The sequence below is a fragment of the Anopheles cruzii genome, chromosome X, assembly GCF_943734635.1.
Source record: "Anopheles cruzii chromosome X, idAnoCruzAS_RS32_06, whole genome shotgun sequence".
Taxonomy (NCBI): domain Eukaryota; kingdom Metazoa; phylum Arthropoda; class Insecta; order Diptera; family Culicidae; genus Anopheles; species Anopheles cruzii.
In genome coordinates, this window is record NC_069143.1 from 5,164,142 (window position 1) to 5,181,824 (window position 17,683).

At 39.5% G+C, this 17,683-nt stretch overlaps 1 protein-coding gene across 2 annotated transcripts; it reads left to right on the plus strand.

Annotated features, from left to right (window-relative positions):
• Positions 1-654: 654 nt before the first annotated feature.
• On the plus strand, positions 655-12,897 carry LOC128274799 (kinesin-like protein KIF2A). 2 transcript variants are annotated; one of them, XM_053013114.1, is made up of 11 exons: positions 655-1,121; positions 1,193-1,321; positions 3,773-4,008; positions 5,902-5,949; positions 6,783-6,933; positions 9,948-10,042; positions 10,137-10,651; positions 10,837-11,083; positions 11,170-11,829; positions 11,913-12,087; positions 12,171-12,897. In XM_053013114.1, the coding sequence occupies exons 2-11, from the start codon at positions 1,273-1,275 to the stop codon at positions 12,320-12,322; spliced, it is 2,328 nt and encodes a 775-aa protein (XP_052869074.1). In that variant the 5' UTR covers positions 655-1,121; positions 1,193-1,272; the 3' UTR covers positions 12,323-12,897. The 2 variants fall into 2 exon arrangements, with proteins under 2 accessions (XP_052869074.1, XP_052869081.1); XM_053013121.1 differs by having other exon boundaries at positions 9,948-10,030.
• Positions 12,898-17,683: the final 4,786 nt, after the last annotated feature.

Below are 17,683 nucleotides of genomic sequence, written 5' to 3' on the forward strand. Positions count from 1 at the left end.
AACAAGCTGTAAAATACTTAAAAATTTCATTCGTTTGTATAAACATATCAAGCCCAGGTTGGAGTTTGTAATCTGCATTGTATCATACAATACTTACTGGCATTTCAACTCATGCAGAATACACAGAATATGGAATATGGTATTGTGCAACCGTATCTTCATTTCTAATTGAATTATTTCAATTATGAGTAGACGCTTCTCTGTTTCTCCTGAGCCGTTAGCACTGTACCGTTATATTAATTACACATTTCAACGTCCTCATCCAAACGATGAATTTAGAGCACCATTTCGTTGGATACCAGCACCATCTGGCGTTGAGTCACTTTGAAATCAATTTGACTAAAATACACACGCCATATTAGGAACATTTGAAAATGGTGGACAGATGTAGCGTCGCTCTAGAATCGCAGCCATTTGTGCAAATATCTTTGCTTACTCGCACGATATGATCCACAACAGCGAGTGATCTCTTTCTAAGCATATGTTCTATGTTTTACATTTCAGAAACTGTTCTCCAGCGCAGTCCGCAACCTTCAATTCAATTTAAAGTGAACCTTCTGACGGCTATTCTCTATCAACTTAGGGTACATGAAAGTTATCCAAGCTTTAGTTTTTTTTCGTTATTACCACCACCACGCTCTTGTAGCACCATAGCGACGATACGAGCAAAGTTTTTCAAGCTTTGCAAGGGGACGAAGACGGTGCGCTTTCGTTTGATTATTATTTCTGCCACATCGCGTGCCTATGTGTGTGTGGATGTGTGTATGTATGTTCAATAACAAATCGAAAAAGTAAACATCTAACAATTATAGGCGTGTGTGGTCTTGTGCGGTTCTGTGAATTAAGACTTGTCGAGTAGAAGGTTGTGAGGATTAGAACACGAAACTAATGCCTTCGTGTTCAAATAGCAATTAAGAATAACAGCACGACAATCTCATACGGTGTGTCTTGAACAAAACACTCGAAGAGGGCCATCGTCACGACCCTTAGCTAGCCAAATTTAAATGTGAACAGCTGTGAGCGAATTGAGCAATATCCGATACACGACGTATCCTATATTTCACGTTTCTGATTGTGATAGGCATTGCCTCGTGGATTGTGTGAGAATTATTTCTGTGGATGTGAGTTACGGCTGTGTGTGTGAATTACGTGTGTATTATTTATTTTTTTGTGTTATAATTTATGCGTGCAGCGAACAATTTAAACACCTGATTCTATTGAAAACCAACGAAGTCAACGTACAGGTAACATTCCTTGCAAGTAACTATCAGAATGGAGGGTTTCGAATCTGGAAGCATCGTCAATATAATGCGCAGCGATGGTGAGTTAATTGAAAAAAAAAATCTTAAAAAAAATGTTTAACTATTTAGTCATACATTCCCTTTTCGGCTATTCAATATTTTCCCACGAACAGCAGTTTGATAGAGGATTAGAATAGAGTGATGCACAAATTGATTGCTTTAAATCAAACTCGCGGTATACAAGTCCTGTCGATAGTTTTTTTTAAGGCTACCTTCGTTCACGCAGTTCCAAGCCTTTTTCACGAACTGCTGGTATACACCACATATTTAAAATACACCACACAGTTATGTTGGTGAGGACGGAACAGTTCTTGAAATTTCGCTAACGAATTTGGTCAACGTCAAAAATCTCTTGACGTACCCTTTTTTATAGTAATTTTAAGAGTTAGTAGTGTGTCGGGCTTATGCAGGTCGTTCTTGCGAGGCTCGTCGGTGTGCAAATAAATCGCTGCAATCGGATCGTTGCTGCGCCAGAATGTTTATGTTGGAGCGTCGCTAACTCGCGGGGAAGATTATGGCAACCCAGCAGGTTCGCGGTGGACGTTGCTAACTCGTCTTCTTAAAACTGAGGTTCCTTCCGAAAGATGTCACGAAGTGTTGGTTCACTGGGTGTGCTGGTCGTCAAGAGTGCAGGCTTCGGTACTATTGTTCACATTGGAAGTTGTGGCTCAGCATGGACGTCGATGGTGATCTTCCTTTGACGGCACATGACCAATAGGGCGAGGATAACACCATTCACGGAGATATTCGTCATTTCTCCGAATATTAACAATTGTGCCCATTTGATATTGTTATTCAGTACTCCATCCAATTGTAGGGAAATTAGATTTACTGGAAAATGTTGTATTTCGTCTGATATTAGCGGTTTGCTCACATATACATGGTGTTCCATCACGATCCAGTTATTTAAATGTTGAATAACTCCGCTATTTGTAAATCGATTTTGACAAATAAACAAGACTTGTTTAGAATGCCGTTTATTAGCAATTCCCCCAAAATACAATATCGATCAAATGACAGCCTCTATCAGACACACAAAAAGCAATCTTTTTGGGCATTTTTCATTGTTTTTGACAACATTTCGGTAATAGACAACGTAATAGCAGCAATTTCCGCTGTGGTGCTAGCTTTCAGTTCTTCAATGGACTTCGGTTGGCTGGCATAAACCTTACCCTTCAAATAGCCCTACTGAAAGAAGTCAGAAGAAATTCGGCAACAAAAAGCACCCACAGTTATCACAGTTGTCCCAATAAAATGATTATTTTCAATGCGGAGCGCTACAATTTCAGTCCGCTGTTTTACCTTATATTGATCTATGAATAAAATGGCATATTTTGACGTTTCAAAATTTGACTGATTTGTCAAAGTCGACTAAAAATGGCGGAGTTATTTGACATTTCAACCATTGGATCGTAATGGAACACCCTGTAACTGACGATTTACATACGTTAGGGGAAATAGTCCTGGAAAGTTCTTATTAGGAATTCCACAGCTGGATGATAGTTCAAAGTTGCCAATAGTGTTCAAAAGGATATGATGGATGTCGATGGTTGTGATTTTTTCTATAATTGGGATGATTATGTACTTGCATTCTGCAGAATATGCTTTGATTGATTGATTTCGAAGATTGACTGAGCAGGAGATGGTATCATTCTCTAGGTCATTATATCGGTTACAAGAGTATTTTGGAAATGGCAAAAATCCATGAACTAAAGTTCGAATTGTTGGTGCATCCGCCGTATTCACTAGATTTGGCCCTTGGTGACTTCCATCTGTTTCCTTTCCTAAAAATATCATGCGTGAAAAGCGTTTTTCATCAAATGATGACGTCATAACAGCTGTGGAAGCGTATTTTGCACCCCTTCCAGATTCTCGTTTGAGGGATGGATTTTCTAAATTGGAATCTCGTAGGAACAAGTGTATTGATGTTCAGGAACGCCATACTGAATAATAAAGTGTATTTCAGACAGCCTTTTTGAACAGCCTAGCATGTGTGCATTTGGTTTGACTAGGTCGATGAGAGAAAGTGCATGCGAGAAATTTGCGGTGGTTGTGATGCTTGTCACGAATGGTAAGCTAATTCAAAGTCAAATTCATTGACAATAATTTTGTAACTTACCATTCGTGATTTTGTCTCCTATTATTCTATTTTCAACATACTGGGGGGCCAGACGAACCGTAAATCTGAGCGTAAAAATGTCAAATCGATCCCGCATATGTCAAATCGTATATGAATCCGCACATTCATAAACGATTTGATTAATGTCAAATAGTTTTTTTACGCTTCGTCTGGCCCTCCAGTATGAATTCGCGGATTCATAAACGATTTGACGTTAAAGAATAATGTCATATCGTTTTTTTAAACTTCGTCTGGCCCCCCAAATAGATTTAATTTTCCTGTGATCCTTTCATAATCAAAATTATTGATTGCTTCTGAAGTTAGTTTGTAATTGTTATTTTTTTCACAACAGGGCGGGTTCATTCAGCGATGGTTTCCCGAGTGCATGAGAGCACTCGTTCCGTCACTGTTGAATGGTACGAGCGCGGCGAAACCAAGGGCAAAGAAATCGATTTCGAGACGTTGCTGGAACTAAACCAGACCATGCACTCAACCCAGTCAGATGTATCTGCAGCACCATCAGCAGCACCAATTGATGGCAAGAAGGTAATGCCAAAAGAGCAGCCTACGCCCGGTCCGGTAGCACGTGTAAGTATTTAAAATGGCAAGTTGAGGCGTTTGGGTTGATCCTTGGAGGTGATTGTGGTGATGCTAGTACTCACTTTTCGGTTTGCATTAGAATAACTCGCCATTTGCAACAGAATACTCGACTCCGATTATGGCTATAACAGATACTGAAATCTGGAATAGTTAGAGAAAATTCTTGTTGCACGGCAATATTCAGAAGGGCAAACATGTGCATCAATTGGAGAAAGGTGCTAAAAATCCTGTTTCTGGTTGTCATCTAATAGGAAAATCGAATTTAAGTCTGTAAACGTAGATTGAAAAGCATGAAAGTCGTGAAGACACAAGAAAGATCATACTAAATATCTTCATGGAAGGGCAATTGACAAACGTCACCAGTCGGAAGCGTCGGCTAATTAATTATTGCATCATAATTTAGTTGATTTGCATTCCGATCCTGTTGATTTGACCGGACCTGATTGATTGATGAAAGGGCGAACCACCGAATCAAAGTGTATTTTTTTCAGGCGATGGATTATCTGTCGTCCAGGTCCAGTGCTTAACCATTAGTGGCGGGTAGAGCTGAAGATAATAGTTAATAGGTTGACAGAACACACCCCATTAAAGGAAGATGATTTGACAGGAGTAATCATCAAACATGAAACGCATTCGTTGATTTTAAAAATGAAACACTAGACCTGGAAAACGCGCTGTAGAAGGAATGATTGAAGTTCGTCCATATGTGCCAAAAATTAACAGCGTTTTGTTTTGCAATTGCCAATTCATTTCGTGTTATTTCCTTCAATACACAGAAGGGCATGGGCTTTCCGTGGTTGAAATGTGGTTTTGTTGGTAGTTCTTCCACTTATTCGTAGTCCTTGTATCCTCTTTCTTCTAAAGTTTGATGGAAGACGAAAGAGTACTTTCTTTGCGTTTAATTAGTATTATGTCTTTGTTATTTTCGATCTATGCATTCATGTATGTATGTATGTCTGTATGTAAGCGTGTTCTGCTAATTAGATAACAAACTATAATAAAATCCAAAGCAACTGGCATGCATTTTTTTTGTCTGGCATTGCGGAAACGCGTGCAGTTATGTGGGTAACTGCTGAAAAACTATGCCTGTGACAGTTAAGTTCGTTCTATTTGATGGCGGACTGACATGAAGGAACAACTACACTGTTGTTCCTTCGGATAAACATGGAAAGGTTGTTGCTAGGCGGTAACGTCTTTAAGTCTTTAATCAGTATCGTTATATTGATTTGGAATCACTGAGCCTTTGGTATCCGTGCAATTTTTTGCATATCTTGCTGAGAAAAGCTTAAATTTATTTATATTGTCTCTAATCCGTTGTTTTCAGCAGGGGCACGGTGGCATTGTTGAACACATAAGTTTCCTATGTATTTTCAAATCAATTTCGTTAAGAAGTCTGGCCCATCAATATGTTGACCGTATTCCAAGCACAATGTCATTTAAAATAATGATTGATGAAGAGATGACGGTGACCAAAGCAGCTTTCACTCGTTGCGTCGGAAAGGGCATCCTTAAAGACATCCTTAGACTTGCACTTGAGACTTGCAAACAAGAATTGTGCAATACGGAGTAGGCCAACGTTACTAGAAATAACATGTTTATGTTTACTATTGGCAACAGCACCTTATTTGTTTAGGGATACAAGCGAAAAAGGATTAAAAAAGAATAGTACTTTCAGTAATGCAAAAAAAACCTAAATACTAAAAAGAACCTAGGCTTATTCTAAAAAAATAATACATTCTCATATCTTATCTTTTGCTACAAATATTAACATATCTTTTCCTGCGTCTCTTCTTTTTTTAAATTTTTCATTCATATAATATTTCAACGCTAACATAAAAAATGAGCAAATAAAAACGCGTTTGTAATTTAAACTCCTGCTAGCAATCAAGTTCATTTGAAGAAGAAGAGGATATACAGCCCGAGCAAACGGTAGGCTTTAACACAATATGTTTGACTATGATTTGCATCGTTGTTCGCCAATGGCATGCACCCTGTCATTTTCCTTCCAATACACTTCTTGGTTGCATTATACATGATTGAAAGTTTATCGGTGATTGGTTTGATTTAGGATGAATGGTTAAAAGGTTGACTGATAAAAAGGTGTTGTTTTACGTTATTATTAGTTATGAAGTATTTTGAAGTATTATGAAGTATTGAAAAGTATTTTCCTGTACCAAAACTATTACGCATTCACAGCTATGCATGCGCACTGTCTATCAGAATGGTATTTTTCTGTCGGATTGATTTCGTTTTATTTATGGTGTTTGTGTAATTTAATCGACTTTCTTTAAGAAATAATCATCTTAACAATGAACAAAAAATAGTTGGGAGACTTGTTTTGTACAACAGCTACGTTTACTAGATTTTACCATGTGTATTGTTTACTTGCATGGGTGTCTTTTTAAGCACACCCGAGCCTATTATTAACCAACTAAAACAGTATGACGAGTTCATCATTTAAGACGATTATACATTCTACAATTTTTCAGAAATCGCATATATTTGAAAACTTATTGAATATTTTCATATACTTTTCTATTCCTATGGTACATGTATTATTTTTATTTTATTTTTTGTTTTATAATAAACATTTCACTTCGTTTTCGCTTAGTTATTTGCTTTTTTCCTCAACTGTTCCGCAATAATAATTATTGTATCTTGATGTTCAATACGTTTCCTCACAATCAACCACACATCGATTATTTGCGAACCCCGAAAACTGCTGCGTTCAACTCTGGATCTGTTTCTCACCACTCCATTAGAACTCTACGCAAGCTGTGATCCGTTTTCAGAACCTAAAGGCTAGCATGGCATCGAACAACGTGCAGCAGCATAACACAAACCGAGCAACGATTAGTCACATCAGCAGTCGAGCGGACGTACAAGGAGTAGGTCCTGTCGCTAGCCGCAACGGTAAATAAATTATATAATAATTTAAAAAGTTCGGAGGAGGCTGGAAGTAAATGTGCTGAGGACATGTGCGCCGGAGCGCTGTCTTGCTGTAAAATCACTTTACTGCGTCTTCGGAACCATTCCAGTTTTTTCCACCAATGTCAAATTTAAATTTATCATTTCTTATCGGTAACAATCTGTATTTGGCGTTTGACCCGGTTTTTATTAATAGTAGTTCATGGTACATCATCCCCTTCTCATCCCACCCTATACACTCATTTTTCATCCCCAGTGTTAATCCGTGGCAAAACCGGCTTCTTTTGGTGCTATTGAAGAAAGGTTTCATAAATGGTTTTTTTGCCTTTCGCTAAATTTATTTTGCACCGAGATTTTCCGAGCTTCTGGATCTTTCCCGTGGTTTCCAAATGATGATAAATTGCTATTTGGGATACATTCTTTGTTGCTCAATATTTGTTGTACTCAATAATATTGTTTTGTGTCTTGCAATTTCCCGTTTTCAAACCTTTTCACTACACCAAGATCGTCCTTCAGATCAAAATCATCTCTTTTGAATTGCAGAAACCATCTCTTACATCTATCGTTCGTGGTTACATCGGTGCGGTGCATCAAGCTTACACAAGCAAACGATGTGCTTGGACCGCTTTTCCTTCAAATGCAAAAGTAAAAGTGACGAATTCCGCGAATGCACTTTGTTCGGAACGAATGTATCAAATTATATACGTAATATATAAAATATTATATACGTATATATCAAATTGGAGAAGTGCATAGAAGGCTGCTAGCAAACATCTAAACCATCAATGGGTGGGCCATCTAAGGTTTCTTGTTTTCATTTGGTTATAAAAAAACAGATGAATATTTTTCGATGGTTAAACAAGACATTTACGTATAAAATACAGTTTTGGGTGCAGAAAATGGGGAAATATGAAAAACTTATTTTCAAATGGTGAGTCGTCAACTCAAACTGTACGAAATTTGAAAACCTTTTTTCATTTGAGCTCATTTCTACCTCGGTGAGTTTGTTAATAAGCAGAATTGTCGTGTTTGGGTTTCGGAAAACCCATATGTCATGTAAGCCAATGTACCCACAACGCAAGAAGCAAATGTACCCACAACGAGTGACAATTTTGGCCGACGGTCTACCATCGGTCCATTTGTTTTTTGAAAGTAAAGAAGGAGTCGCCGAGGAAGGATTGCCGAGTTAGGCAAATTGCTATTACCGACCAGATACAATCGAAAATGTATTCAAAATTAGGGCGACCGAATGGGCTACTGCCAAGCCAATTGTGGTGCACATTTGACACATTTCACATTTCGTAAAAAATGTGTTGAATGAACCTTTCAAATAAAAGTTCAAGTGTCAATGGCCGTTTAGCCCGTTTTTTAAATAACCAAATAAAAAAAACAAATTTTACATGCATATATCTGTGGGGCTACACGATCCGTAAAATATAAAACGTAAAAAAATTGTGACGTGAAATCGATCAGCTTGTGTACAAACCTTTGTGCTTCAGCGGACTCTGTGAAACATTGAACGTAAAACGTAAAACCGAGTGTTTGTTTACAAACGCTGGTGGTTTTACGTTTTACGTTTTATGTCTCACAGAGTCCGCTGAGGCACAAAGGTTTTGGCACAAGCTGATCGATTTCACGTCACAAAATTTTTTACGTTTTATATTTTACGGATCGTGTGGCCACCCAGTATGGGTATGCGGTTCAATTTATTTTTTATGGAGTTGATATGATGGTGATGGCTATCAGCAACGGTCATACAGTAATGTTAATGATGGCAGAAGCATTTGTTTATATCGCGAAGTAGTTCTTGGAACTGTGTTCACGAAGTAGACTTAACTTAAAATAGAGTTTAAGCGACTTTGATTGTTGATAGCAAATATTCAAAAAATATGTATCATGTCTTTGTATCGATGTATCGATCGATGTAAAGATGATAAGATAATTAAGGTTTTACATTGCCATGCGTAAGTTTCGTTTAAGCTTTATAAAATTCGTCTTTGCTCTGCCGCGAAAGTGTAATTTCATGTAATGAAAATATCCACTAAATCAGTTATTGGTTCCGGACGCGCAAGAAACGATCCCTTGGCGATCATTGTTCAATGATTGTGGCATCACATACGAAGAGACACGCCTCCCGAATGATAACAGATGTATGTACTACAGAGCGAAAGTGGCAAGGGGGGTAGACATGTTTGCTTTACGTTGTTGAACTCTCTCGTAATTTTCTCGATTCATGAAGGCAGTTGAAATCATTTACGGGCATTACCGCACGTCCAGTTTGGTGCTTTGGTTTGGTTGTATTTCTGAAGGCATCATCGGTGGAGTTCGGCGTTCGAGACCCAGCTATGGGATCATCAGGTGCGGATTATGTATCGTAGAGATAGTTTGAGCAATACCTGCAGCTTCATTCTACGCCGATACGCATTATGTTCCTCTGGCGTATAACAGTACACACTTCACGTTGGTATTGAAAACTCTGATCTTGCTACGGCCGATGATGCGCTTTGATTGCCAGATATTTCTTAAACTAGCATAGGCAGCCCTCGCCTTCTTGTTCCGTGCACCTAAGTCGATCTTAGTTCTGTCGGCCGACGCTATTTGACTTCCAAGATATTGAAAATATTCGACTTTTTCTACTACTTCTGTAAAGTTGGGTTGGTTGACTGTGTTGACATCTAAAGATTGGGCCGTGGAGGTATTCCATGACGCAGGCCAAGATCGCTCGGCGGTTGTAGCCGGATAAGAAGAAGAAGAAGAAGAAGAAGAAGAAGAAGAAGAAGAAGACAGATTCATCACAAGATTGATTCATCATAATTTTGATTTCGTTAGATGTTTTCTAAACCAGAAAAATAGCAGCTTGTTGCTGGGTTTATGAAATACTTTGTTAAACGGTACTAAAATTGATCAGTTAGTTAAAAAAATGATTGCTTTGGGAACAATTTTTGTAACAACTACTTCCAGAATTCTGATTTCTGTGTGATGTTTAACCCTTTTCGTAGATATTCATCGAAATGATCGACTGACGATTGTACATGGTAAAAAAGAAACAGAACCGCCTATTGAGAGTAAGACACAATCAAAGGTAGGCGTAAAGGTAATGGAAACACACTAGTGTGTTCCTTTTAATGCGATAGCAATAAGATGAGTGTTTATTTAATTCGACCGTTTCTTGTCAATTCTTTCTGTAGACTAACGCACGTGTCATGCAGGTGGCGGTGCAACAACAGCAACAGGCTCCTGCGCAAAATAATGTTGCCTTGAATACGACTGTTGCCGGATCAATTCCTAGACGATCATCGTGCGTAGTGACTGTCGGCTTGATGGAGGAGAATCGTATCAAACAGCGTGACAAATTCAAGGTGTTGCGTGAGAAGAAAAATGCTTTGATGAACCAGGACGGTGGTAATCCTAATTGGGAATTTGCGAACATGATTCGCGAGTACCAAAACACGCTTGACTTTCGACCTCTAACGGACGGACAACCGGTAGAGAATCATCAGATTACGGTGTGCGTCCGAAAGCGTCCGCTAAGTCAGAAGGAGCTGGCGCGCAAAGAAATCGACGTGATTTGCGTGCCGAACCAAAACACATTAATTGTACACGAACCCAAAACAAAAGTCGATTTGACTAAGTATCTCGATAATCAGAAGTACCGATTCGATTACATTTTTGATGAAACATGCGCCAACGAAATGGTTTACAAGTAAGTGATAAGTGAGCGATGACTCATTCGTTCAGCTCATTCGTTCAAAAGTTCACAGTTTGATAGCAGTATTAAACAATTATTTAATAATTAATTGTGAATTGTAAAACGTGTTTTATGTAAACTATTCTCTTTCGATCTCTGTCTCGTTCTCTCTTTTTCTTCTCGCCTGTCTTGATTGCCAGCTACACGGCCAAGCCTTTGGTGCAGTCCGTGTTTGAAGGGGGTATGGCCACCTGTTTCGCTTATGGTCAGACAGGTTCCGGAAAGACGCACACCATGGGTGGAAATTTCACTGGCAAGACGCAGGATAGCAAGAGTGGCATCTATGCTCTGGCAGCGAAGGACGTTTTTGAATATTTGCACAGCCCACAGTATAGTCACAAAAATTTAGCAGTTTCGGCTAGCTTTTTCGAGATTTACAGTGGGAAGGTAAGTATTTTTCTCTGGACAGTGGGCTTATGTTTAGGTACATTTGATTTCATTTTGTTTTGCGTTTCACTTCTTCATTGAAAAAGGTTTTTGATTTACTGTCGAACAAACGCAAAATTCGTGTTCTGGAAGATGGCAAACGGCAAGTTCAACTAATCGGTTTAATGGAAAAGGAAGTACATTCGGTGGACGATGTTCTCGCTGTTATTAGCGCAGGGAACAGTGTACGAACGTCTGGCCAAACGGCGGCCAATGCGAATTCTTCCCGTTCGCATGCCATTTTCTCGCTGACGTTACGTGCCCGCGGTTCTACTAAGACCGACGGCAAGTTTTCTTTCATCGATCTGGCGGGCAACGAGCGGGGCGCAGACACCTCGTCCGAGGACCCGCGGACCCGCTCGGAGAGTTCCGACATTAACAAATCTCTGCTCGCTCTAAAGGAGTGTATCCGGGCGCTAGGTCGTCAGAGTCACTTACCATTCCGTGGTAGCACCCTAACGCTTGTACTGCGTGATTCATTTGTCGGTGAGAACACTAAAACATGCATGATAGCGATGATCGCGCCTGGGATGACTTCCTGCGAACATACGCTAAATACGCTTCGGTATGCACACCGTGCCAAGGAACTTGTGGCACTCGATCCGTCCAACTGTCCAGAGGGTGTCGAATTAAGCGAGAACGACGAACATATGAATGGTGGTGGTTTGACGAACCGGAATGATCTAGCACTAGTACGGGCGCTGAACGTGAGTATAGCGGCGGTGATTTTTCGGCTTATATACTCGCTTTTCGCCACTATACAAACACAGATATTTATTTCGATTTGAAGGAACATGAAATGTCAGTGGAAATGTATAACCACCATACGGCCATATCGGAGTTACAGCAAAAGGAAGAGGAGGTTGTGGACAGTCATCAGCGGATACACGAGTTGCTTGAGAAATGCTTCAACGAATCCAGGGAACTCCTAAATCTAACTAATACTGTAGACTATGATCAACATGGTAAGCATATAGTTACACATTTCGGTTTCTTTTGCACAATGCAGTTCTAATAATTCAAATCTTCTCTTTATGCAATGCTGCAGCTTATGGAAAACGTGGGAAGGAACTTTTTACCTTGCTTGCGGAAAATATGGAAATTATAATGATGAAAAATCTAATGTCTGAATTCGAGGCTAAGCTAAAACAGGAGGAAATAGTGTCGAGGGCTAACAAATCAAACCGTCACCAGAAATAGTAACCCCTTCGATGAAAGGATTCTTATTTTTTTTATTTCTGTTTCTTTGTATTACATTTTTTATTGTTTTAATTTTGTATGCTGCATTTGCGTTGATCGCACATAATTGAATTTATATTTCAAAAATAAAATACATGGAAAGTACTTATTTTCTAATTCGCATTTTTATTTTCAACTGTTAGAACCGACAGAGCCGTATTCAGCAACTTTTGCATTTAATTTGATGCACTTTCAGAGTTCGAACTGTAGCTTTCGGCACCTATGTAAAGCGTCGATAAATCGGCAGAGCGTAGCCAGATGATTTGACCTGAACCGACAACACTTATTTTCATTTAGTCGATCACACAAGCGGTGCTATGCGAGGTCTGATCAAAATTTTTCGCGACATTTGAATTTCTGCGGGCTACGTATATCCGATTTTCTCGATGTTGCTACACATGTCAGTGGCTTATGGTGAAAAGTTCGACCATTTTGAGTGATCAGACAATTTTTGATAGCTGTTTAGCTTGGTCGTGCCTTGGTTCATCGTTGCGTATCGTCGTTCTTTCATGCTCCCCTTCAATTTCCGGAAAAAGAAAAAGTCACATGGGGCCAGATCTGGAGAACACGGTGCCTTTGGCATCATTAGTGTGGTGTTTTGGTAAAAAAATCGCGCAGAAACCACGATGTGTGGGCCACGACCAGGGTCGCGACAACCAATTTTGGTTTTCCCACAAATCCGTACGTTTGTGACGGATTGCTGCCGGCGAATTGCGCAGAACTTGCAGGTAACATTCGTTATTGACCGTTGTATCTTTTGGCAGCAACTCATGATGCATCACGACCCTGCAATCGAAGAAAACTGTAAGCAAAACTGTAAGCAAAACTGTTCAGATTCGACCAAACTTGGCTTTTCGACGTTCACATTTTCTCGGCCCTCTGAAAAAAAAGGGAACCACCGACAAGCGTTGCTTTTGGTCTTAATAGCTAATGCCAAAGTCAACATTTCGAATCGCGTTCGTTGTCAACATTTCGTTGCGTGCTCGTTCTTAATTTCGTTTTTCACACAAACATAACGTCACAAAAAAAAATCGAAAATCGGATATACGTACCCCTCGGAAATTCAAATGTCGCGAAAATGTTTGATCGGCCCTTGCATTTTTGTTATGGCTATTGTGAACGTTGATGATAATGCGAAAGAGTTTTACTGTTTGCTTCAATATAATATTTAATCATAGATGTTATAGAAAGAAAGTAACGTGAAGTTTTTTTTTGTTTAATTCATTAACAATAATGAGTGGTACAGATTTAATTGGGAAAAGTATCGTCTTTGAATGCATCCTGAACAAACCATGATATATTGCAGGAATACAAAATACGATTGTACATCGAAATGAATTTAGGGTATTTAAAGGCGATTAAAACTTAAATTAGTGATTTTGTTCTTCGAGATGGATTTTTACATACTTTGTGTATGCTGTTTACTGGACGTATGTTTTGGGTACTGAATTTCAGAGCACAAGTAAGGAGTACAGAATTTATAAAATTATCTTGAAAGTGTTAGATTGCATTGCGTGTTTACATTTGAACTGGTATTTATTTGCAAACGTTTGTTACTAGAACAACTAGCTCAGATTTCAGTGTAGAACATCATAAAGAACTACAATGAGTGGTAGATTTCAAAACAAATAGATGGTAAGATGAATGATTGAATATGGTCGAAAAAATATAGAAGGCTACTCAACATGGAAGATAGAAAGAAAATTTGGACGATATGGAACATGGAATAAAATAAAAAAATAGGGGATTTGAAAATATTGAAATGTAAAAAGATTAACGATTCGAGTGTTTCTTCATGATCTTTACTATTATCATATAGTATGGCTATAAACAGAACAGAATCATATTGAAATGCCGTTTCATGCATCATCTCGGCGTCAATGCGTCGTTATATGATCATAAGTTATTTACGATTTGTATGTAAACAAAGGTTAAAAGACATTGAATTAAACAAATTCAACTCAATAAAAAGAATAAACAAAAAAATAATTCTTGAAATATTATCAATCTAGGTAATTATTATAGTTATTATGATGCTAACGTACCTCATCTTGTATCGCATAAAAAGGTGATAAAATTTGAGAACAAGAAACTATGTAAAACAAAATGATCATTGAAACCGTTAAAAATTTGAAGTTTTAAGTGGTTGCCAATTACATTACATGAAAGAAAGGTTTTTTTTATGTTTAAGTTGCACTTAGCACAGGCAGACCCGCCGTCAAAAATGTCGATAATCACAGAAATAATTAAAGTTGACCAGCATTTTAGTAATCGAAGCATCGGCCAGGAGCTAAAGATTAACCATCACACAGTTTTAAGCCATTTGCGCAAAGCTGGATTAAAAAAGAAGCTCGATGTTTGGGTGCCACACCAATTAACACAAAAAACGTGATGAATCGAACTTCCGTGTGTGAAGTTTTGGCGAACCGAAATGGAATAGTCCCATTTGTTAAATGGATACGTACTGGGAATGTGAAATGGGATACGTACGACAATGCTGTGAGAAAACGATCATGGTCTAAGCGTGGTGAAGCAACTAAACGGGTGGCAGAACCAGAACTAACGGCCAGGAAGGTTCTACTGGGTGGGACTTGAACGAAATACTTTATTATGAACTAGCTGTTCCCGGCGCGCGTCGCTGCGCCTCATTTAATTCTTTTTTTTCGATTGGGAGGCGTTTCAGAGGACTTCTTGGTGACGTGTCCGATCAGCTTCCCTTTTCACGTCCCGTTACTCCTACTTTTCAGACGATCGGACTTCCCGGTGACGTATTCGTTCAGTTTCCCTTCCCACCTTACGTTACTCCTCCATTTCCCGGTGATGTATGCGATCGGGTTTCCTTCCCGCTTCCCGCTTCCCGTTGGATACATGTTAAAACTCGCACCAGCTGAATTTGGCTCAAATCGCTTGAAAATTATCAGAGTTTTGCGGACTTTAACCCATATTTTGTATTGGAACCCCCTTTGTGAAGAGTGGAGGGGTTTCAAACATTCACCAGAACATTTCCCTTTCCCCAAAACTCCCATCTGCCGAATTTGGTTCGATTTGCTCGAAAACGTTTTTATGGGACGTTACGTATATGGCGTTACGTATGGGACGTTACGTATAGGACGTTACGGTACGTTACTACTTTCCTATTCCGTCAAACTTTCCTATTCACAATCCGGGGTCACAAAACTACGCTGTGCAAAATTTTGGTTCAGTAGTTTGGATTGGTTGGTAGTTTTGGAGAAAATGCTGTACAGACAGACAAACAATCATTTTTATATATGTAGATTGTTACCGTGTGGACAAACATTAAATTCGGATCTCCACTATCAGAAACTGCACTGTATGAATCTAGTGATTGATCAGAAACGGCCAGTATCGACCAGAAGAAAAGGCGTTGTGTTCCATGAGGACAACGAAATGTCACACACGTCTTTAGTGACTCGTCAGAAAGTCCGGGAGCTTGGTTGGGAACGACCCGTCAACTAGGACGTGAGTCGCAGAAAACTATTCATCTGGAAACGCCGAGTCGAGTGAGAAGCTTCGAGCGTCGACAGCGCTGTTAGCGATGGAACAGACGGAACAGAAACGGCGTGGACATTTGGTGAACGAACTGCGCAATCCGGAAGCCGTGCTGGACGAAGAGCGTAAACAGCGGGTGGCGGCAGTGGCCGCAAAGCAGAAGCTCGAGGATGACCTCAAGGATAAGGAGGTAACACTCGAAGCGAACAATAGGGTGATGGTAGACGACATACGGGTGCGCGTGGAGCTGCAGGACAATGATGCAGGACGTCACGCAGCGTTTGGATGATGTCGAACTGAAGGCTTCGGCGGCCATCAAGCGTGCTAGCAATCTAGAGAGCCAACTGACTGAATTGCAGTGGCTGCTGGAGGAGAAAACGCTCCAGAGGCTGGCCCTCAGCTCGAAGCTGCGTAAGATCGGGTCCGAGAAGCAGGCGCTCATGGAGCAGCAGGATGAGGACCAGAAGATCCAGTCGGAGCTGAAGGATGCAAATAGCGTCAACCTGGATGAGGCGAGTAGTGCGCTCGAGACGGAGCAGGTGAACGACTCCGGTCAGAGGGACGAGCAAGTGTCCCCAGCTTCTTCGGTAATCGCAAGGGGGAAACGGACGTCGGTGGATGTGTTAGATGCGTTCCGGCATTCCAACGAAGAAGTGAAATTAAGTGATACTTTCGAGAACGCGAAATCAGAAGTAAGCTACAACGATGACGAAGTTATAAAAAACGAGGCGTCTAATGAAGCAAGTCGACATACAATCACTTCAAAGGACAACTACAAGGCCGGTGAGAGTCGAACGTAACCCTCCGATACGACTTTTAGATTACGTTTTAGGTATGTCTGCGACCGCGATGGAACATAATTCAATGGAAATCCAGTGCACCAAGGTGTTGGAGTTGGAGCGAAACACCAAGGTGTTTCGAATAAATGTTCAACCCTATTAAGCCGTTTTTGTTTTATAACCAACTGAAAATAAAATATCTTAAGTGGACCACCCTGTATTTTCATGATAATTTCGTGATAAATTCTGCAAATTCGAGTCAGATCCTTTCGCAACCATCGTATTCACCTGACTTGCATCATTTGACTTCTGACTATTCGCTAAATTAAAAGAGCCGCTCCGTGGACACCTTTTTGAAACTATAGAAGAGATATACGAGGACTGTTCAAAAATTTTGGCGACATTGGAATTTCCACGGGCTACGTATATCCGGTTTTCGGGTTTGGATTTTTTCGATGTTGCTACACATGAAGAATAACTAAAAAGATTTAGGGTATTAGGAAATTCACGTTCGTTTTTGGCCACAGCAGTACTTTCAAAATTGTGAAAAATAAGAAGAAAATTCGAAAAGTGAATAAGAAAGAATATCACAAAAAAGTGCTAATGTTGTATGTGGCAGCAACCACAGCATAGACTTTTAGTCTGTGGTTCGAAATTAATGTAAAGGATTAAAATCTTTATCAATGACAGGATTTAATGCAAATAAATTTATTAATGACGGCAATAAGTAAGTAGTTTTGAAGTAGTATTGGAACATTGTAATGAAAAAAAGGCTCATACTTACTGTGATGCACACATCTAGTATAAAATTACAGCATCAGTACTTGAAGTGGTGCATGCTTGCGATATTCTAGACCACCATTTCGACCTCTTTACCACCTCTTGGTTGGAGAAGAAGCAGTAGAATGTTTATTAAAAAAAGGAATGTCTGGAATGCCTGAAATTTTCTAGAAAATATAATCTAAAGAACGTTGTTATACCGGTTCATTAATGCATTCCATCCATGTATTATATCGATGAATCTAAAAAAATG

Excerpts from the sequence above, each read along its gene's own strand:
- LOC128274799 (XM_053013114.1), top strand. The coding sequence starts at position 1,273 with ATGGAGGGTTTCGAATCTGGAAGCATCGTCAATATAATGCGCAGCGAT. Across the intron at positions 11,830-11,912 it reads CACTAGTACGGGCGCTGAAC|GAACATGAAATGTCAGTGGA; the intron begins GTGAGTATAGCG and ends TTCGATTTGAAG. Across the intron at positions 12,088-12,170 it reads TGTAGACTATGATCAACATG|CTTATGGAAAACGTGGGAAG; the intron begins GTAAGCATATAG and ends GCAATGCTGCAG.